This window comes from Hippocampus bargibanti, linkage group LG14 (genome assembly GCF_051943395.1).
Source record: "Hippocampus bargibanti isolate YZ-2025 linkage group LG14, ASM5194339v1, whole genome shotgun sequence".
In the NCBI taxonomy this organism is placed as follows: domain Eukaryota; kingdom Metazoa; phylum Chordata; class Actinopteri; order Syngnathiformes; family Syngnathidae; genus Hippocampus; species Hippocampus bargibanti.
This window is the reverse complement of record NC_142747.1, coordinates 13,166,234-13,186,289: the sequence shown is the minus strand read 5'-3', so window position 1 is coordinate 13,186,289 and position 20,056 is coordinate 13,166,234. Positions and strand designations below refer to the sequence as shown.

The 20,056-nt window shown below is 41.6% G+C and overlaps 1 protein-coding gene across 2 annotated transcripts in view; it reads right to left on the bottom strand.

Moving 5' to 3' along the window:
• The window catches only part of numbl (NUMB like endocytic adaptor protein), a 51,156-nt gene extending 31,410 nt beyond the window's left edge, over nucleotides 1-19,746 (bottom strand). Inside the window, exon 1 of one of the 2 annotated variants that reach the window (XM_089013979.1) lies at nucleotides 19,377-19,746. Coding sequence is in view for 1 of the 2 variants with exons in the window: in XM_089013978.1 (XP_088870104.1) it covers nucleotides 5,639-5,670 (32 nt within the window). In the remaining variant the exon portion in view is untranslated. Of the gene's footprint in view, nucleotides 1-5,638; nucleotides 5,767-19,376 lie in introns of those variants that run through there. The other variant, XM_089013978.1, reaches the window with a different exon arrangement.
• Between the last annotated feature and the right edge of the window lie 310 nt (nucleotides 19,747-20,056).

Genomic DNA, 20,056 nt, shown 5'->3' with positions numbered 1-20,056 from the left:
TAGGACGACGTAAACATTCAATACAGCATTAGAAACCATAGACTCTCGTCTTTCATCAGAAAGTTAATTAAAAGCACAGAAAGTTAATTCCAATATGATATGGGTCTGGAGTTATATGAGCTTGAAATAAGGGCAGCTGTCCAAAATACAATGCAATACTGTACATACATATTGGTTTTTATAGCACTTGAATAACAGCTGAAGCTGGAACAAAGTGCTAAAATGGAAAAAAAGCAAAATTCTGCCAGAGGCCATGGCCAGCGCTTTATCGGCACCCAAGCATGAAAAAACAAACCCCAAACAAATTCGGGTATGGCGCTCTATGTCATATTTTCAATTCCCGAATACATTCGTGAATGGCAGTGAATGAGTTAATGGCAAATAACAATTCTGTATTGGCAAGGCCATCTGAAATATTGATTGCACCAATATCAGGAGTGCACGTGCGCTAGCAGGCCGCCAAAACATTGACACATTACAGATTATGTAAAAATTGATTGATTTTGTATATTTTTAGTTTGAAATCCTTAAACCTGAAGTAATCTAAATCAAACTTTATATTAAGTAAGTGACTGGCTCTTACTGGTTTATTGTTAAAACCCTACAATAGGACAGCATGCTGAAAACCATATCACAACACAAAACATGTTCTGTACTGTAATTGTCGGTATCTGAAAGTCACAGACAACTGTGTCACTCTGAACATTTCCAGGTCAATATCATGGCTGCAGAAATCACTCAGTCAAAATCCCCAATTGCTCTCTAGCAACAACGCAATGAGATCAGCAGAGTGTATTACAGTAAGCGTGAGTGTGTGAGTGTGTGCGCAACTGACTGATGCAAATTGACAGCTGAAGCAGACAGCCTGGCATCCACTGGGGACTGCTTTCTCTGTCATTCTCCATCTTTCTCTCTTTGGGCTCTCTTGCGCACACACACACAAGCAGAATATCGTTCCTCGAGGCCTTCAATATTATGTTTCACAGGAGTCGTTGGCAATGGAGAGGCATTAAAGAAAGCTCATTAGCGGGTGGTCATCTGCATAATAAGCTTTAAATATTCCCCTTGGTGACGAAAGCTGTGGTGAATTTTGGGAAGGTGGATTTTCATTACAATATTTGATTGTCAATCTGCCATCTGAATAAATCAACATCAAGCAAACAAAGATGGAGACTGCTCTTTAAATTCTGCTATAATTAACTCATTCACTGCCAGATGTGCAAAACTGTGTCCACTCCAGTGCCAGGGTTTTTGTCATTGACCCACAGAATATTGAGTTTTAGACATTACATAAACATTCAATACAGCGTTAGAAACCTTAGACTCTCTTCTTTCATCAGAAAAAAATTAATGCCTAAATTATATGGGTCTGGAGTTATATGAGCTTGAAATGAGGGCGGCTGTCCAAAATATAATGCAATACATACATATTGGTTTATATAATGCTTTAACAACAGCTTCTCCCCCTGTGGAAAGGAAAAACATTGCCAGAGGCCATGGCCAGCGCTTTATTGGCACCCAATCAAGAAAAAACAAAAAACGAACACATTTAGGAATCGCGCTCAACGTCATACTTTCAATTCTTCCCTTAAAATTCGGAATGGCAGTGAATTAGTTAATCTTTTTCGATAAATAAGATATTTTTGAGAATGGGGGGTAGATGAAGTGGTGATGTTGAGGTTATGTAGAGGAAGCATCCAATATCATCTGCGCTTGAATTCGGAAGGGTGGAAAGCGCGCGTACCAGATCAAGCTAGCTCAGCACATATTGACATTCATGTATTGCACATGCTCGCGCGCCTGATTATGCCCTTACTATTGTTTGTGCTGTAAAAGTGACTGAAATTGGGTCTACTTGGGAATCCAAAGTGCAGTCGATATTATTCTCCACGATCATGTTGTCATGCTGTGGTGCCACTTGTATTTTTACTTCTCTGTGTTCACCATGGGGCATCTGAAAATCCATAACAAATCTCTGAAATCGTACAAAAATTCATCATAGGGCAACCGTATTGCGGTTTCATTTGAATTAACTTTTGTAAAGTCACAAATTCATCGGAGGCCAACCTGCGTTTGCTACGTTGCACCAACTAAACTGCAAAAAAAGAAGGATGGCTGCTTCATATGCATGAATGATATTGCATTTATGCAAACAAACAAATAGCTCTCAATCAATGATACTGTTTGGTCCCAGTGTCCCATGTGCATCTCATCCTGTAGACCTGGGCCCCCTGGCTCCTTATCTGAAGTCAACAGTCTCAAAATTGGGTCTTAAAGGACAACCGACATCACTTTTTTGTTTCCTAACTGACATCAGAAACACGTTTTATAGCATCTAAAATACCCAAAACATGCAGTATGATATTTTTAGTCAAATGCAAAACACCAATAAAAATGACTAAAAGTGTCCAAAAACTACTTCAAATTGAAACCGGAAGTGGCCAGTTTCAGAAGGCCCCGCCTCCTTGTTCGTGGTGTAACGCCAAGACGTCTTGCCTTGCTCGAGAATCAAAACAATGGCTTCAGATTCGGAAAAGATGCTTTCTTGTTACTCATCCAGTTATGAATATGATTGAAATAGTTCTGAAGAGGAAATCATACGTTTGCAATCGATTAAATAATTGATTCCTGTCATTTTGATGCATCTGGGGAGAAATGTAGTGACAAACTCATTAGTACTCACAGTACCCAAAAAAAAGCAGAAGATGGCGACAAAGCTCCGGGGAAATTGTCTCATGGGACGTTTTGTAAGCGAACATCAAATACACTGTAGAAGTCTTGCCGCAACACACACCGATTCACCATCGCGTTATTTATGTGTTTTCCTTCTAATTTCGCCATCAACACGGATCAACACAAAGTTTTCAGACCAAACAAAGTACCGCAAAATGCATTGAGGTGATGCAAGGTATTTCCTTTCTCGGTTCTTCAGTGAAGTAGGGTTAGGACTCGTCGCCAACTCAAAAACAAGACTTTCGGAATATTCAGCGCGAGTCTTAAAACGTAAAATATAGCTATGTGCGGTGGAATCTTTGTAAAATACGCTCAGTAGAAGCCATTTGAAGCGATTTTACAAATTATGGACACAATTTGTCCAAAGGCGTCGGTTGTCCTTTAAACTTGACCGACAAATTGGTGCTGTTGTTAAATGCAGCTTCTTTCATCTTCGGCAATTGGCGAAAATAAAACCACTCTTTTCTGATGATCATCTTGGAACAGTAATTCATGCCTGTCACATCTCGGCTCGATTACTGTAATGTGCTTTACTTTGGGGTCAAGCAATCCTCCATGAAGCGTCTCCAGCTGGTCCAGATTGCTGCTGCTTGGCTATTGACTGGTACCCGTAAGAGGGAGCACATAACGCTGGCATCCCTTCACTAAATCCCTATACATTTTAGCGTTCTTTTCAAGATCTTATTATTTGTCTTCAAATCTTGAAATGACCTCTCCGAGCTCATCCACCCCTACACACCTCCCCAGCACCTCAGGTCTGCTGACCAGACATTATTAGAGGTGCCAAAAACTAAACGGAGGCTCAGAGGGGATCCAGCCTTTCCCGTTGTTGATCCCACTCTGTGGAATGACCTGCCACTGAACATTTGGCATGTACCTGGCTACCGAAATTTAAACCCTTCCTCAAAACTCACTTGTATTCTTTGGTATTTGACTCAGCATGATTCCGACTTGATCTTGTTTTCACTCTTTAGTGCTTTCTTCACTTTTTGTGACTAGTTTATTTCTTCTATATGGTAACTGTCCATGTTGAGCGCTTTGTTACAGTTTCAGGTGTCGTTAAAGCGCTATATAAATCAGTCTGTATTGTATTGTATAATTATTGAATCGGTGAAGAATCATGTCAGAGTTCTCGCTTTGGGGTCAGAGTTCTGAGGATAAAGTCAGAATTCCGAGAATTTCATGGCTAGGCTTTCAGTAATGCTCCGTCTAAATCAATCCAGACTGAAAACAAGTGTGGTGTAGTTTACTACAAGTCCACTAGAGGGTACCATTAGCCAGGAAATATAGCGCTTTGACGGCAGCTCAAGCTGTAACGGGGCGCTGGCATGGACAGGGGGAAGATGCTAGCCCCTCGTGGAGGGGAGATAGCATTGCCAGAGGTCTGATCAGGGCTTTATCAAAAATCCAGATTTTCACACGCTTTGTTTTGAGAATCTATTTGCTGTCTATTTGCTTTCTATTAGCTATCTGGCTGGCTATAGATTATCTAGCTGGCTATCTGGGTAGCTATTAGAGCTGGCTATCTAGCTGGCTATTGATTCGCTGGCTGGATATATGGCTGGTTATTATCGAGCTAGCTAGCTTTCTATTTGAGTTATTCCAGGTTGAGTGAACGCTGGCGCACGTGCCTGCTGCTGCTCACCCACAGAAAAAAAACTCATCCTGTGACTGTAAAGTGTCCTTGAGAGTTTCGAAAGGCGTTAATAATAATAATCCATTTCATTTATAATTATTATTGTTATTATTATGTCTAGCTGTGTACACACACTCAGTGCTCGCCTACATTTCCCACTAATCACACCTTACTGTAACTCTCACCCTTTTTTTCTGATTGCTTTTTTTCTTGGAATTCATGTTGTGTTCAATGAAAGACAGGCCACTGCATTTGTAAAAAAAAATATATTCAAAGGTCTACAGTCTGAGTCAATCCAAAGAGAATTTCCGGTCCACTCAGCCAAAATACGTCAGATATTACCTCATAGTTTTGGAAGTTATGCATTTTGGGGGAAAACATCTGCCCGAATGGAGAACGTGTACACGGTATCTTTAACATTTCTTCCACAACTAAACTGTGAAGAGCAACCTCGAAAGCCATTTTTAACCATCTCTCTTGCCTTGTAATAGGCGATATATCTACTGGTCCAGATTCATACCCGACCTTTCTTCTCTCTTCATCTCTTTTTTGTCGCCTTTTCAAACCCAACTTTCACACCCCTCCTCTCATCTCCGTCCCGTCTGCGGCTCTTTCTTCATTTGTCCTCATTCCACTTGTGACGTTTCCTTACTCTGCGCCTTTTTCTTTCTGCGTTTCACAAAACACATTACCAACTGTTTCTCTCTACTGCCTTGACTCGAGACCAGAGAGAAAGAAGCGAAAAGGGTCTTGAAACTCCTGGGAATTAAAGCAAATCCTCCAGGCTACGCGACTTGATTGAAAACATACCTTCTGCTGTGGCAAAGGCATGCATGCCAAATGCTCATAGCACCTCTCTATGTTCAAAAGAATACTCCTGAACGGCAAACGACACAGAAACGATATGCTGGGTTTTTGCATACATATAACATCTGTAATCTCTTCCATATGGGTATGTAGTTGGCTAAGTATCTGCTAAGGCTATTATTATGGACGATGAACCCCGTGGACACAGGCTAGACCAGACCCTGTCAGGATTTGAAAGCCGACTCTCGCCGAAAACACACCAGCCATCGGGAAAAATATAGCATTTCTGTTAACCGCTATAAGGCTGAGCGAGCGAAATGGAATGTATTAGTGATCACTCGTGCAGCAGTGACCCAGTTTGGAGTCTAAACAAATACAGAAAAGCATAAAGCGATGGCACCGTGCATGTTCCTGCACAAAAAAAAAACTAACACGGCGACAGCCGTAGCCTCTCTGACTCACCTGCTTTCGATGGCATCACCGCAAGAACTCATCGTAGATGGAGAAGATCGCAGAGGTGACGAGCCGAGGTTTTTGAGGCGAATGGCTGTGGCGGCGACAGCGGCACAAGGGGGAGGGAGGGGGCGGGCGGGATGAGCGCAGGAGAGATTTCTGTGATGATATCGCCACTCCGACTGAGGAGCAGGCGTACAGCCCAAGACAACCACACCTCTTCTTAAGAGATTAACTTGGAAAAGGAGACTTCACACACACGCACGCACACACACTCATGCAAATGCAATTACAACTGCCCACCATCCACGTCTGTTGTACACATGTACAGAAACAATCAAACACTGCACAAGCGTACATGCTCACAGCTGTGCTATAAATAACCGATAAATCAATGTCTGACCCCCGATTTCTGGCGGTGGGGTAAGACTGGAGGGACAAGATAAAAACAAGAGAAAGAAGAAGATGAGTAGAGTGGTGGTAAAGCGTGTTGTAGCGGGTGTTGACACGGTTTTTGCACTCCATCTGTTCTTGATGCACTGGTCAAGAGTGCAGGAGATGAGTGGTAAAATGATAACAGCTGGAACTGCATCAGGTCAAAAAGTGTCACAAATGTCACAGTAATACAGACAGTAAGAGCAGGAGCATATGAACCAAAATGATTCATTCATTCTGGACTGAAGTATCTAAAGTAGGCCCAACATAAAGTGCATTTATGAAATCTCTGTGTATATGAATATTATGCAAACGCATTTTATTATAGACCGTATTTTCTGGAATATAAGGCGCACCTTCAACGAATGACATATTCTAAAAGGTTTTCCATACATAACGCATACCGGATTATGTGGTGCATGGTCAGGTTTTGAAAAAAAAAACTATTCTTTTAGGTGCGTCTTATAGTGCAGAAAATACTTTTTTTTTTCTTTGTGGAAGAGTTTTGCAAATCAGTGACTTCATTTGTGGAGCCTTCATTAAAAAAAAACATCAATACATACAAATGCATTAATATAATGAATCAATAATTTTCCCCCCACTCTTTTTATAGGCCAAATAATTTTATTTTTTAAACTCACAATGTGTATAAGCACCAAAACGTGCCTGGGAGCAATGATAAATTGATTTAAAAAAAGGTCTGCGGTAAACGTAATTGAGAGGATATATTGTCTGGACCTCAAAAGTCAAATTCATCAGGACTCCATTGCAAAACATTTATATTAATTGCAGTACTTTTGTGTTTACTTTTCTATAATCTATAATACATATTTATATACACACAGTTGTGTTAAGATTATACTGTCTCCTTATATCTAATTGTAATGGATTCTTTTATTACAGACAGTGGTTTAGGTTGTTTCGCACTACCGCCTTCATTCACACACACACACACGCACACGCACACGCACACGCACACACACACACACACACACACATATATATATATATATATATATATATATATATATATATATATATATATATATATATATATATATATATATATATATATATATATATATATATATATAGTTTTTTTTTTCAGTATTGTACTAACAAAGTGACTCCTGGCTAGAAATTCCTTGTCTCTTCAGATGCAAGCTCTTGAGGGGGAGTATCTGAAAGGGTGACAGAAGGACCGGAGCTGAGCCAGCCTCCTGCTGCTCTCAGAGTCCAAATCAGATAGAATTTGTGCGAAATCACTGATTGCCTCATGCGGTGAAGAGGGTGGGAAGAGGTTGGCCGTTGAAGGCACAGAGTGCATTCTGTTGCCTTGTTTAGGAGCACCCCTATTGGATCTAAGGAGAATAGCACAATGAGAGGCTCTGTCAGTGTGATGCACTGTCAAGCCATGTGTAAAAATGGAAATATTAAAAATATAATAATCATAACATTGACTACACATACAGGATTCTGCTCTATTGACTCAAATGGAACCCATTCTGAAACAGTCATTTTGGGGCTGCATTTCTCCTATTTTAAAAATGCTGACCATCAAACAACATTTTCATGCATTATGTACAAGTATGCATGTCAAGCAATTATGTATAAGGCCCAAAGTCGAAAATCAATAGGCTTTTAGAGCCTTTTAAAATCTTCCTCAATTACTCTGCCCGTCCTTGGTCTAAAAGTGCTTTTCTCGACACAAATCACATGATGAAAATTTGATAGGAAGAAAACGTTTAAATAGAAGGCCAATCCAGCACAATGAAGAACAGTGAGTTCATATTAGCGTTAGTTTCTCCTTTATGAACATCTCTTACACATTACGGTCGATAAAATGTTGACTCAATGCATATGCATCTGTTAAAGAGACATCTACAGATCAATCTGACGGTCAGTCCATTTTTCTCATTTTTATTTTTGGTCTGTTTTCTGGGAGTGGTTGGAACGGATTAGGGCATTTACATGGAAAACACGTCTCGACTTCAAACATTTTCTCGTCAAGAAATGTCTTCCTGAACCAATTAATTTCATAAGTAGTGGTACCACAGTACAGAGAAAATGTGGGTTTGTGAAACATTCGGGACAACACATTTACGTGCAGTAATGTGAATTGTTCCGTATACATGCTAAATATGATCAATTGGAATATCCCAATCTCACCCATTGATGCAAACAGACGTCATTTCCGCTTATAACTTTCTACTGTCAATAGAACACTTGACATTCATCTTACTGGCAACCAGGAACATTTTCAAGTTAGACTCGCTTAACAAGCAGCAACATAATATTCCTGCCAGTGGATTGACTTCTGGCTTCTGAGAGTAATCGACATGGAATATCAGAAATGTTCAGGTATTGAGAAGGTTATTGACATCGTTTGAACGTTGTCACTTTCTATCACAGAGTAGTTCTACTACAACCTTATCTTGATAGTTTGAGTCTGTCGCAAACACCAAAAACGGCATTAAAAGCTAAAGAAAACTCTGTCAGAGATATTGTTTCCTTGGTAAAGTGTGACAAGACAAAAGAGAGGTATTCTTTTGCAAACTAAATGAGTGTCTACGCGTGTTCTTGCAGTCAGTAGATTACAGACAGGCACCGCAGATGGTCAGCGTGTCTCGTCTTTTCACCGTCGCCACTACACCACTATTGAGAAGAATGGCCAGCGGTGGGGCCTTCTTCCTCCTCATCATCATCTTCCTCCTCCTTTCTCTTTTATCAGCACGTGTGTCCGTCAAACCGGAGCGCGTGCCTGGAACAATGGACGCCAGACAAAGAGCCCGCCGACTCCCCTCCAACACCACTAAGAGCCTGAAAAGGGGGCACGTGGGCCTTGTCATCGATGGAACAATAGCACTGGAAGAGAGAGGCGGGGAGGGAGGAAGGTTTGCTCACCAGAGCAAACATAGAGTGATGAAGTAATTCCTAAATTATATGAGTCTGGAGTTATATGAGCTTGAAATGACAGCGGCTGTCCAAAATACAATGCAATACATACATCTGGATTTATGCAACGCTATACAAACAGCTGAAGCTGGAACAAAGCGCTAACATGGGGGAGAAAAAGGGAAATGCTGCCCCTTGTGGAAGGGAAAAACATTGCCAGAGGTCTGGCCAGCGCTTTATCGGCACCCCAGCAAGAAAAAAACAAAACCCAAAAAACAAATTCGGGAATGGCGCTGGCTGGCAACCAATTCAGGGTGGCCCCTGTCTAGCGCCCGAAGACGGCTGGGATAGGCTCCACCCCATCCGCCCCCGCGCAACCCTAAAGAGGAATAAGCGGAAAATATTGCCATTTGAAAAATCTTTCTCTTTTTATCTATATTTATGGCTCATAAATATAAAAGAGGGATGGTCACAAATGAAGTTTTCTTAAATATAAATATTTGATATTGTGCCACGTTTCCAGTCAGTAAAATGCACTACAATAAACCCCTCTACGTACGAATGTGTCTTCTTTATTCTTTGTTTTTTACATGTTGCTCAACTCTCATTTATTGTGCAAGAATCGAATTGTAACATGTATTTGTGACATATTTGTATGCATTTGTATGCTTTACAAAACATTTAAATCTGAATTTTGGGGGCTTGGAACGGATTAGAGTTTTTTCATGGAAAGTCTCTCGACTTATAACATTTTCTAGTTATGAAATATCATTCAGAGCGCATTCATTTCATAAGTAGAGGTACCACTCTACATTCAAATTACAGTAAAGTCTCGTTATATCGATAGTACTGCTTATTACGAGACTATTTCTATGAACTCAAGGAGAAAATTACATGCCCGCAGGATCGGATATATCGATAGTCTGGTTATATCGATATTTTTTCCGACTCCCGAGAATATCGATATAACGAGACTTTACTGTATATTCACATTCACATCATGGCATGGAACACATTACTAAACATTTATGTCAGATTTTTGGGGGCTTTGGAACGGATTAGAGTGTTACCATGGACAACGTGTCTCGACTTCCAAATTTTCTAGTTACCAATATTCTTTCAGGGCATATTAATTTCATAAATAGAGGTAACACCCTGCATTCAAACTATATTGACACTCATATTGTTATTCATAGCATGAAACTTAGCAAGCATATTGCAAGGCCATGGAAGACAGATTCCATGAAACTGTCTGCAACAAAAGAACAATGAAAATGAGGGTGCAGAATCCAAGCACCAATTTCTTTATTAGTGTGGTGACAGTTTTTTCTGTGTATTTTTCTAATGTGGTAGCAGAAATGTGGTCTATTTGCCTTTCGACATTGTCAGTGTGTCACCATTTAAAATCGGGATATTTCAATTGATGAAGTGTCTGCTCATTCATGTAAATGAGTCAGACCGAATGTGTCACCGGAATTTTGACCTTAACCCCAATATTGACTGTGTGTAAACATAGCTGGAAGATTTTGGAACAGCTGGGCTGAGTCTGCAGGGTAACAGAAGGTAAAAAGTGGACTAGAGAACATTTTAAGCCAGACAGCCAAGCAGGCTGCTGACACACTCTTTTGAGGCAGCAGCTGGTTGGAGAGGGGATCTCGCCAGCTGTGCCACTGACCTCTGCCCACCCCCCACCCCTTTTTTTTTACATGCAAACTCCCATTTAACAAAATGCGGGCTAACACACACCACACTCAACCATCTGTCAATAGGAGAATCGTAGCTAACAATTAACCATTCAGGTGTCAGTTTTGAGTAAAGTTAGCTAGCACAAAAAATATGATCATCTGCCCTCCTTTCAATCCAAAAACTCTTACTCCAAGGCCTCCTTTCCTCCATGTCTTTACCCTCAAGCGTTAGTGATCAGTGTGAATATTGGATAGGGTGGATAGGGACAGATTGTATGGCAGAACACAAGACCTACATACACAAACGTCTGTGTAAGCTCTCAGTCGTACAGGAGTGGTCCATCGATGAAAAGGTTTCTTCAGCCGTCATCTGTACTTCTTTGAAGGTGTGGGACGTTTCGCTCGTCATCCGAAAAGCTTCGTCAGCGAACAAAAACGTTAGTTCTTTGAGACTTTTTTTGCTGACGAAGCTTTTCGGATGAGGAGTGAAATGTCCGACACCTTCAAAGAAGTACAGATGACGGCTGAAGAAAACTTTTCATCGATACATACACAAACCTATACAAGCCAGACAATGTCCGATGAGAATTACATAACTATATAGAACACTTGTTTTTTCAAAAACACGGAGGATATTGCTATTTTTCATTTCGGACCAAATGCTTAGTTTCACAGTTTTCGTTTTTTAAATAAATGATCACTCATCAGAATCATCTTTATTGGCCAAGTATGTAGAACACACAAGGAATTTGTCTACGGTAGAACATGCTGCACAATTAATCATCATATATGAAAACAGGAAAAATAAGTATGGAGGACACTAATAAAGGCTAATCTAATCAAATCTAATCAAATTTGTTAGTGTAGGTGGTACCTTTCATTGTACTTTTATGACCAAAACTTTCCATTTTAATACGGACCATTATTGTCTTGAATTTGCATTACAACTTTTTTTCCCCACTCATTTACATAGTTATGTTCTTGTGCACAAAAGTACCCACCCAAACAACTTAAACACTCACACATACATTTGATCAACATTGCAAGTCATAGAAACCAAATGGGCATGAGAATTCACCAGATAAGAAACTAGCATCACAAACGCGACTATTTCCTTGATCCAGTCTGTTGAATTGCTTGTAGACATGGGCTTCTCTGTTCTTCTCCTCTTGAAATGTTGTCACATTTTACCTCAAAATTTCCACTACAATTCATACATCCATGCACACAATGCCAATCTCTGCTTCTTTGCTTCATACAACAACTAAACTGAGGTCAAATGTTATCAGTCACAAAACAGCTGTGCATTTTTATTGCTACCCCTTTCTCTTCATAAAAGCGAAACAGACAATTATTAAGTGAACAGATTGGAGGTACTGCAGATAGAGGTCACCAATTCTGGTTCTCGAAGGCCCCTATCCTGCATGACAAGGCATTGTTTGAATTATGAATTATCGAAGCTGGCTTTCTGGATGTGAATATAATGTAAGGAAATGAGACATTGAAATCTGGTGTGTGTGTGTGTGTGTGTGTGTGTGCGTGTGCGTGTGCGTGTGCGTGTGCGTGTGTGTGTGTGTGTGTGTGTGTGTGTGTAGGCAAGAGCAAAAACGTTTCAAAGCTGCCAAGTGCTTAGGAATGCAGAGAAAGAAGCAGTCCCGACGTGGCACATACTTAGCCAAAAAGAAGGCAAAATACACACATGGCCGGAAACAGACCCCAACGCATCAACCTGTCTTCTACACGAGCACGTCACCTCAGTGGCCATCTGGTGACCTCCGAGAAGCCTGACTGTCTTTTCCGCTACTTGATCCTACCACACCCAACATGACCTCCCACTGTTAATCTCACACAGGCGAAGACAGGAGACAAGGGGTGATAAGAAGGAAGCATGCCACTCACCCACCGAGAATGACATGAGCAACAGAGATGAAGGGACACTAATCAGGCCACAGTGTTCTCATTACATCACACAACCTCCTTGCTGAACCACGTTGCCAACTCCGCTATTCTGTATTGCTACGATTCTGAGTAGGAATATCACCCCTTAGAGCAGCCATGGGCAAACTGCGGCCTGCGGGCCACATAAGGCCCGTTAGGCTTTTTAATCCGGCCCGCCGAACTTGTCCAAATTATAGTAAAAACAGTGTCTGAAAGTCATGACAAAAAGTGAGCGGACAACAGGACAGACAACTCTGAAAAGTGGCCGGCCATAAAGCTGCCTGCCCCATTTTTCACAACTTGAAACACAATAAGACAAGCGCAAAGTATATATATATTTTTTTTTAATTAAGGCTGTACTTTCCACAAATGCTACCTTGCTTAAATTACGGTAAATATCCGTGGCTGAAGATTTTGCTCCAGTTGTCGTTTGTCGTCATGGTGCACAATGCAATGTTTGCATTGCGTTGTCTGCTACAAGCCACTAAGCGCCTTTCATAACTCTCACGTACACTTCACAGTCACGGTATAATGTAAGTTTACGTTTTGTAGCGTCACGAATTTTGTTAGCTTCTTTTCAATTTTTCCTGTGGGCTGAGGTTCTGTGCATCTATTTTGGAAAATGATATGCAAATGCACAACCTTAGAATGATTGGGAAAGTCCGAAGCATGAAACAGGCTTCTGATTGGCTGCCGTGCCGAGTATGCAAATTTCAACTACAGCCTATGTCTGTGTGCTTGGCAACGATACACGTGCACTGTTTGCGCGTAAATCAGTATCTGCGAAATACTATGTAAATGCCATATCTTGCATATTCCTTGAGACAAATGTATTAACTGATAAGGGCTATTTTTCACATTTGAAAGACAGTTAATAAATTGGGTTGTAGTGTTCTTACTGTGCTATGAGGTTTGCACACACTACATTTATTGCTTTAGGTTTAGTATATGCGGCCCGTGAGTCAAAAACTTTGCCCACCTCTGACTAAGAGTCAGTCTACACACTGTTTTGATCACTCTGACGACATAGCAATGAAAACTAACGTCTCTAGTAAAATCAATCGATATTCCTTTATGGGAAGTCAGGTCATTTCAGCATAGCTCAGTCAAAACTGGGAAAATGAAATCAGAAATATATTGAGAATGATGATGCTAAGTACATTCAGCCTTGAAACTTCATAGAAAATCAATGTTAATGGGGAGTTCTAAAATAGCCTGGACATCAGTAGTTGGTGGTCGGAATACTGTATATCCCTAATGGACAGAGGTGGCAGTACCAGCTCTCTGCACCGCTAGGTCCCTGCTCTAAAGTTGGGGACTACTCCCCTGAAACTAATCTGATTACTTCTTTTGTCATGCTAATGGGGCTATCAAAGCCAGGCAGTGAACATAAGAGGTAATCAGACAGATCAATGGGGCAATCAGATTAGTTTCAGGGAGTAGTCTACAGCTCCCCCAATTAGGGAAGAGACCTATCAGAGCACAGGGCTGGCACAGCCAGCTCTCACCATTAGGGATATATACAGGGCCAGAGGTACCAGCACAACTTTAGTTCGCAGACGAAGCTCTTCGGATAAGGAGTGAAACGTCCGACACCTTCAAAGAAGTATAGATGACGGCTGACGAATCCTTTTCATCGATTCAGAGTAGATGCTGGATTAAAGATGGCTTCTTGAGCATTATTAATTTTTCTAAGAAAACCCATTGTATTTTTAAGCTCATTTTTCTTCTTTTCCTTTCGGCCTTTCCCTTCAGGGGTCACCACAGCGAATCAGTGTCTTCCATCCTCTTCTCTCGCACCAGCTACCTTCATGTCTTCTTTGACAACATCCAAAAATCTCCTCTTAGGTCTTCCTCTCGGACTCCTGCCTGGCAGTTCGAGGCTCAGCATCCTTCTCCCGATATAGTCGCTCTCTCTCCTCTGGACATGTCCAAACCATATCAGTCTAGCCTCTGTGACTTTGCCTAATATGAGTTGTCCCACTAATGTACTCTTTCCTGATTCTATCCAACCTGGTAACTACCAAAGAAAACATCAACATCTTCATTTCTGCTACCTCCAGCACTGTCTCCAGGCCAAACATCATGGCTGGTCTCACCACCGTTTTATACACCTTTCTTTTTTAAGCCATGATACCAACGACAAATAGTTGTCGAACACGGCTGATCCAGAGCCCAATCCACGGCCGGCGACAAATAATTTTGGTGAATATATCCCATTAAGGTGTCCCCGGGCTCTTGTGCTTGTGCTATGTGTGACGTAGAAAATACATTTTCAAAACCAAGTGGCTTTCGGTGATGCAACACTGTGAAAAGTTCACATCAACGCTTCATTTGAATCCTGCTTTTGGTATACAGCTAACATCCGAATGACGACCGAGTTCCGTTCCGACCAAACGGCCGTAAGTAGAAATGATCGTAAGTCGAAATCCATTCGAAATGTTGAATCGAGACTCTGAGGCTAAATGACTCGCAAACTCCCTCTCTGGTGTCATCACACGTCGATTGCTGTGCGAGAGTGAGATGCTGGCTGGCCAAAATTGTCGTACACGTTGCCGGCCTGCTAGCGCGTTGCGGTCCCAGGTGTAGAATTAAAAAATAGAGTCTGGAGGTCATGGTCGTAAGTATGGGTGGTCGTAAGTCGAGCCGGTCATAGGTCGGATGTTACCCGGATCTTCTGCAGGTTGGGAATTTAAGTTTACCACTGGATGTGAGTTAACATGGCATAGTACAAACTATTACATCAAAATGCTTAAGTAAAATTGACACAAATGCCATCAGTTTGCCAAATATTGCTTGTAGTTTTGGTCTACTGCAAAATACTTATTTTTCATGGTCGTGCATTATGCGACACCCACACATTTGTAGGCATACTCTTTTTGAGGGATCATTTTTGACTCATTTCTGTTTTCGTGATAGGAGTAGAGACAGCTGGGAACCATGTGTGTGACCCAGCTGCAGAGGCTAAAATGGAACAATGAAGCTTTGACGTTTTTTAACAAGCATTTTACTGTTTCTATTTTCTCATCAGTGGGAAAATGGGTGTTAAGACTCAATAATGACAATGACTATTCAACCTTGAAACTATTATTTTAACTTGAAAGCTCATGAGTTCCTCATCAATTGTGTTCTGTTTAGCTGGGTTGATAGCTTTTTGCATTACGTATACAGATGGCTTGTGCGGGTTATTTGTGGAGCCTTATTGATGGGATATTTTAACCTTGCAGTCTACACTCCGCCTTTGAACTATCAAAGTTTAAACAAGTCCAAATTTAACAGTTTTCTATCCATTTTCTCACTCTCTCTGTCATCTGCCTGTCTCTTTAATGTTTACCCCCCTTCCCACTGCTGCGTTCTTGACCAATCATGTGGCTTTAACCGAAGACTGGGGGTGGGGAATAGAGGACAAAAAAAGTCGCCTGCCATTTCCTTGTTAGGAGAACAGGCTCATTCGCGAACGACACATCACCCATTGTGGCGCTCTGTGTGTATGCCGAAAAATAGTTTGTATGCCAAGTTAAAATGTTCTTAAATTTAACGTTCGTAAACCGAAAACTTTGTAAGCCAAGGGGTTCGTAAACCGAGGTACAGTATAACGGTTCAGGAAGAAAGAATTAATAGTTGAAGGAGTGTGGCGGATGCTGCGCAGCAAAAGATGAAAATAAGAGAGCACGCAGCTGTCTGTCTTGTCTGTTACAAGGACAAGAGCGAGGAGAGAATAGAAGGAAGGTGCTGAAAAGAAGAGGCAGATCGACTGATGGAGACGGACAGAGAGCAAGTAAGAGAGAGAGAGAGAGAGAGAGAGAGAGAGAGAGAGAGAGAGAGAGATTGAGGAAGGAAAAGTGGAGTCAGTTCTTCTTCATCAGCAGCTATGCTGTCAGAGCTGCTCACCATAGCAACAATGAGTCATAGCATCGATACTGCTTCCAACTATTGCAGGTGATGCTACAGAGGTAATGTTCCACTGAACAGTCGGCACATAGCATGGTTGCCCACCATCACCTTGCTGTTAGGCTGTCACTGCCACCTCAAATGTCAGCCTAGTGCAGCTAAACTTGCCAATAATGGAGGAGTGGGCGACCAGGGTGGGTCAACCCATTAAATATAGCGTTGAATTGTTAATTGTTGTTTGACGAAGACAGAACGATTGTTAACAACAGAGTAGGCAGAGCCAAAGTTCCAATTGTCAGCCGACAGAAACTGTTCATGAGAAGAGACGGTATTAACTCATTCACAAATTTATTTGGGCATTGAAAACATGACGTAGAGCGCCATTCCCGAATTTGTTCAAGTTTAGTTTTTTTCCATGCTTGGGTGCCAATAAAGCACTAGCCATGGCCTCTGGCAATGTTTTTTTCCACTAGGGGGCAGCGTTTTGCTTTTTTTTCATGTTAGCGCTTTTTTTACAGCTTCAGCTGTTGTTAAAGCGCTATATAAAATCAATATGAGAGGACAGTAATTTCATCTGTGCTGTATGTCATGCATATTAGCATATTTGACAATAAAGCTGACTTTGACTTTATATGTATGTATTGTATTGTATTTTGGACAGCCGCCCTCATTTCAAGCTCATATAACTCCATACTTATACAATTTAGGAATTAACTCTTTTTTATGATGAGACTCCTGTCCCACGTAAATCCGCATCAATTCCAAGCCCTGTCAATTCCACATATGCATTGGCACTCTGCGCTGAAGCTCCTTTATTTAGCACAGTTTGCCAAATTTACCTTTCAGGGAAGACATCCGACCCTCTAGGACAAACTTGAAATACCTCTCATCCCATTACCTAACTGTGTTCCTTTTATTCATCCCACCGCCAGAGAGGAAATTCTCTTTTCAGGTCAACAGTTAATTGCATGTTTTTATTAACTGAAGATCTGAATGAATCATAGCACAAATTGTGACCACGAGGTTTAAGCATAACTTTCCTCGCAATGTTTCTCGTTATTTCAAACTCGTCATTTGCAAGCATACAGGCAAAGGCGTGTACTGTATAGTATTCAGACATGGGAGGAAGTGGTTACCGGTAGTAACAGAAGCAAAGCTGCTTGTTTAGCAGACCCACCCGAGCCAGCCCGATGATTGGCCAGCTGGATGACCTTTGACCCCAGTCATATTGTGCTGTCAGCTGGGCCAACCCTTGCCCCCTTGAATGCGGGTGCGTGTGTTTGAACAACAAAAGACAGCCAAGACCTTCAATAGGAAAAAGAGCTGTATGACGGGAAATGGTCTGAGCGGATGTGGACAGCGTGCATGAGAGGAATGTATGCATGTGGTGGACGAGGGCTTGGGCGTGTTCATGACAACCTTTCAGCAGTTAGCTACATCAGCTGTCCTAAGAAGTTCGAAGCGCTTTCATATTTTCAAACTTTAAAACTCAGACTTCAATACACACACAGACACAACCGGTCATGCAATCTTAACCACTTTACCTGCATGCACTTTGTTGTTACAGCAGTTATGGACGAAAGAGGAGCGAATGAATCAAAGTGTCCTTTTCACCAGTGGATTAAAGACACTATGCTGAAAATGTCTGCTACAGGCTAAGTGTAAAAGCATCAAGAAACTGTAGCGTCCATTAAGAAAAAAAGATGTTGCCTCTCATCTCCTGTCCCGTGTAAATCCGCTTCAATTCCAAGTGGCGACTTACAGTGTCACATCGACACTCATTTCTTCTCATCGACAGATCCTCAAGCCGTGCATCCATCCGACCGCAGATCTTTACCACTGAATAACGTGTGTGAAAATGCTGGCCATTACAGGCGCAAAACATGAGCGCCCCAGTCAATGGCACTGATGTTCCTCCCAATCAAAATCAGTGCTGTTTCACCCGTGCTGCAGAGAAAATGATACCACCAAGCAAAGTCTTCTTCTTTGACAAATGTTACGGCCAAAGATATTGAAAACAACCACATCAGGTCCACATTACATAACAACATCACCATGTGACAAAGCAAATGACAAAAACAACGAAAAACACACTTGCCGACGACTGTAACATCCATGCAGGCCAGTATTGTAGTTGGTTTGCACAACATGATTCTTTCTAGCTCTCTGAAGCAATGGTTCAGACCCCCACCCCTACCCCCTCTCACCCCAGAGGAGAGCAGTATTCTCTACGGAATGCCATGTCATGGAACAGATGGAGCTCAACAAACAATGGAACTGCATGTACATGTATTCCCTGGCCATTGTACGAAAAGATTGTCTTAAATGGAAGCCCCAATACATTTTTGGGTGCCATGGTATGTCCCTTCGTAGACTGAAAAAGACTGTATTGAATTGTTGAGACTTTAAAGTATGTTGCTGGAGTTTTTTTCCCCCTTCAAAGCTAAACTCTTTATTTTGAGATCTGAAAAAAACACAAAAGTTGACAGACTGATGAAAGTGTGATGGTCCCTGAGAAGTAGAAGTCAAAGTTTCTGATTTACAGTGACTACGATACTATCCTACAAATAAAACTAGCATAATTAGCTGCCTTCAGAAAAAAATGTGAAAATAATTGTCACATTAACATCGCTTTTAAAGCAGTCCAAAGTTCTACCATGAGATCCTTGTGTTTTTCTGATGGCTTGTGAATGTGAGCTACTCCCAAAGGAAGTGTCACGTTTCATTCATTTCACGTATCCGATAGAAAAGAAACGAAAGGTACAATAATTACCCATCCAATTATAAACATTTACGCTACAATCTCTCAGGGCATCGTGCTATTGTTACATATACACGCATTCTAGTCGACAACCGCAGAAGTAAAACGGAACGTAGAATTGGATTGAATTCAGCTAACTCACCGACAACAACGACGGATGATCGGCTCCTCCCTTTGAATCCAGCGCGAGATTGTACCCCAAAAAAAAATTCGGGGATATTTCCAAAGATGCCAAAGATCTTCTCCACCCGTTGTCTGATTCTCTGACGGCAATGTATAGTGTCTCTGTTTAAGGCGTAACTCAAGCAGGCTGCTGGAACTCTCCTCGCACTCTCACAATGACACACTCAAGACGCACAAAACACGAAGCCGTTACAATAAGGCAATCTCACGCAAGCATTGAAGCTAAAAAGGCTTCAAGGAACGATGCTTTCAAGTCAGCATTGGTTCAGTGTATCGCTTTTGGATGCTTTGCTTGTTTACTGTTGCACCGACTGGGTTGCTCTCCTCCGGCTCCGCCCGCTAAGACTGCCTTCTCAACGCACCCATTGGCACACAAGGCCGGACATGCAAATTCACGCTTCCCATTGATGTTTTCCATATGAAAAAAAGGATGGGGGGGGGGTGTACGGCACGTTTCCATCCCTCCACTGCGCAACTGTGCGGTACACCGCCCACTCTGACTACCCTCCACTTGACGTCACAAATACAGGGAAAGCCCATAAAGACTGTTTGGGACGTGTGAACAATTATTCATAATGTTAAGTTTCAGAAATCATAAATCGGGAGATTTTCGTACTCGCAACTCTGTGGTGCGTGTTA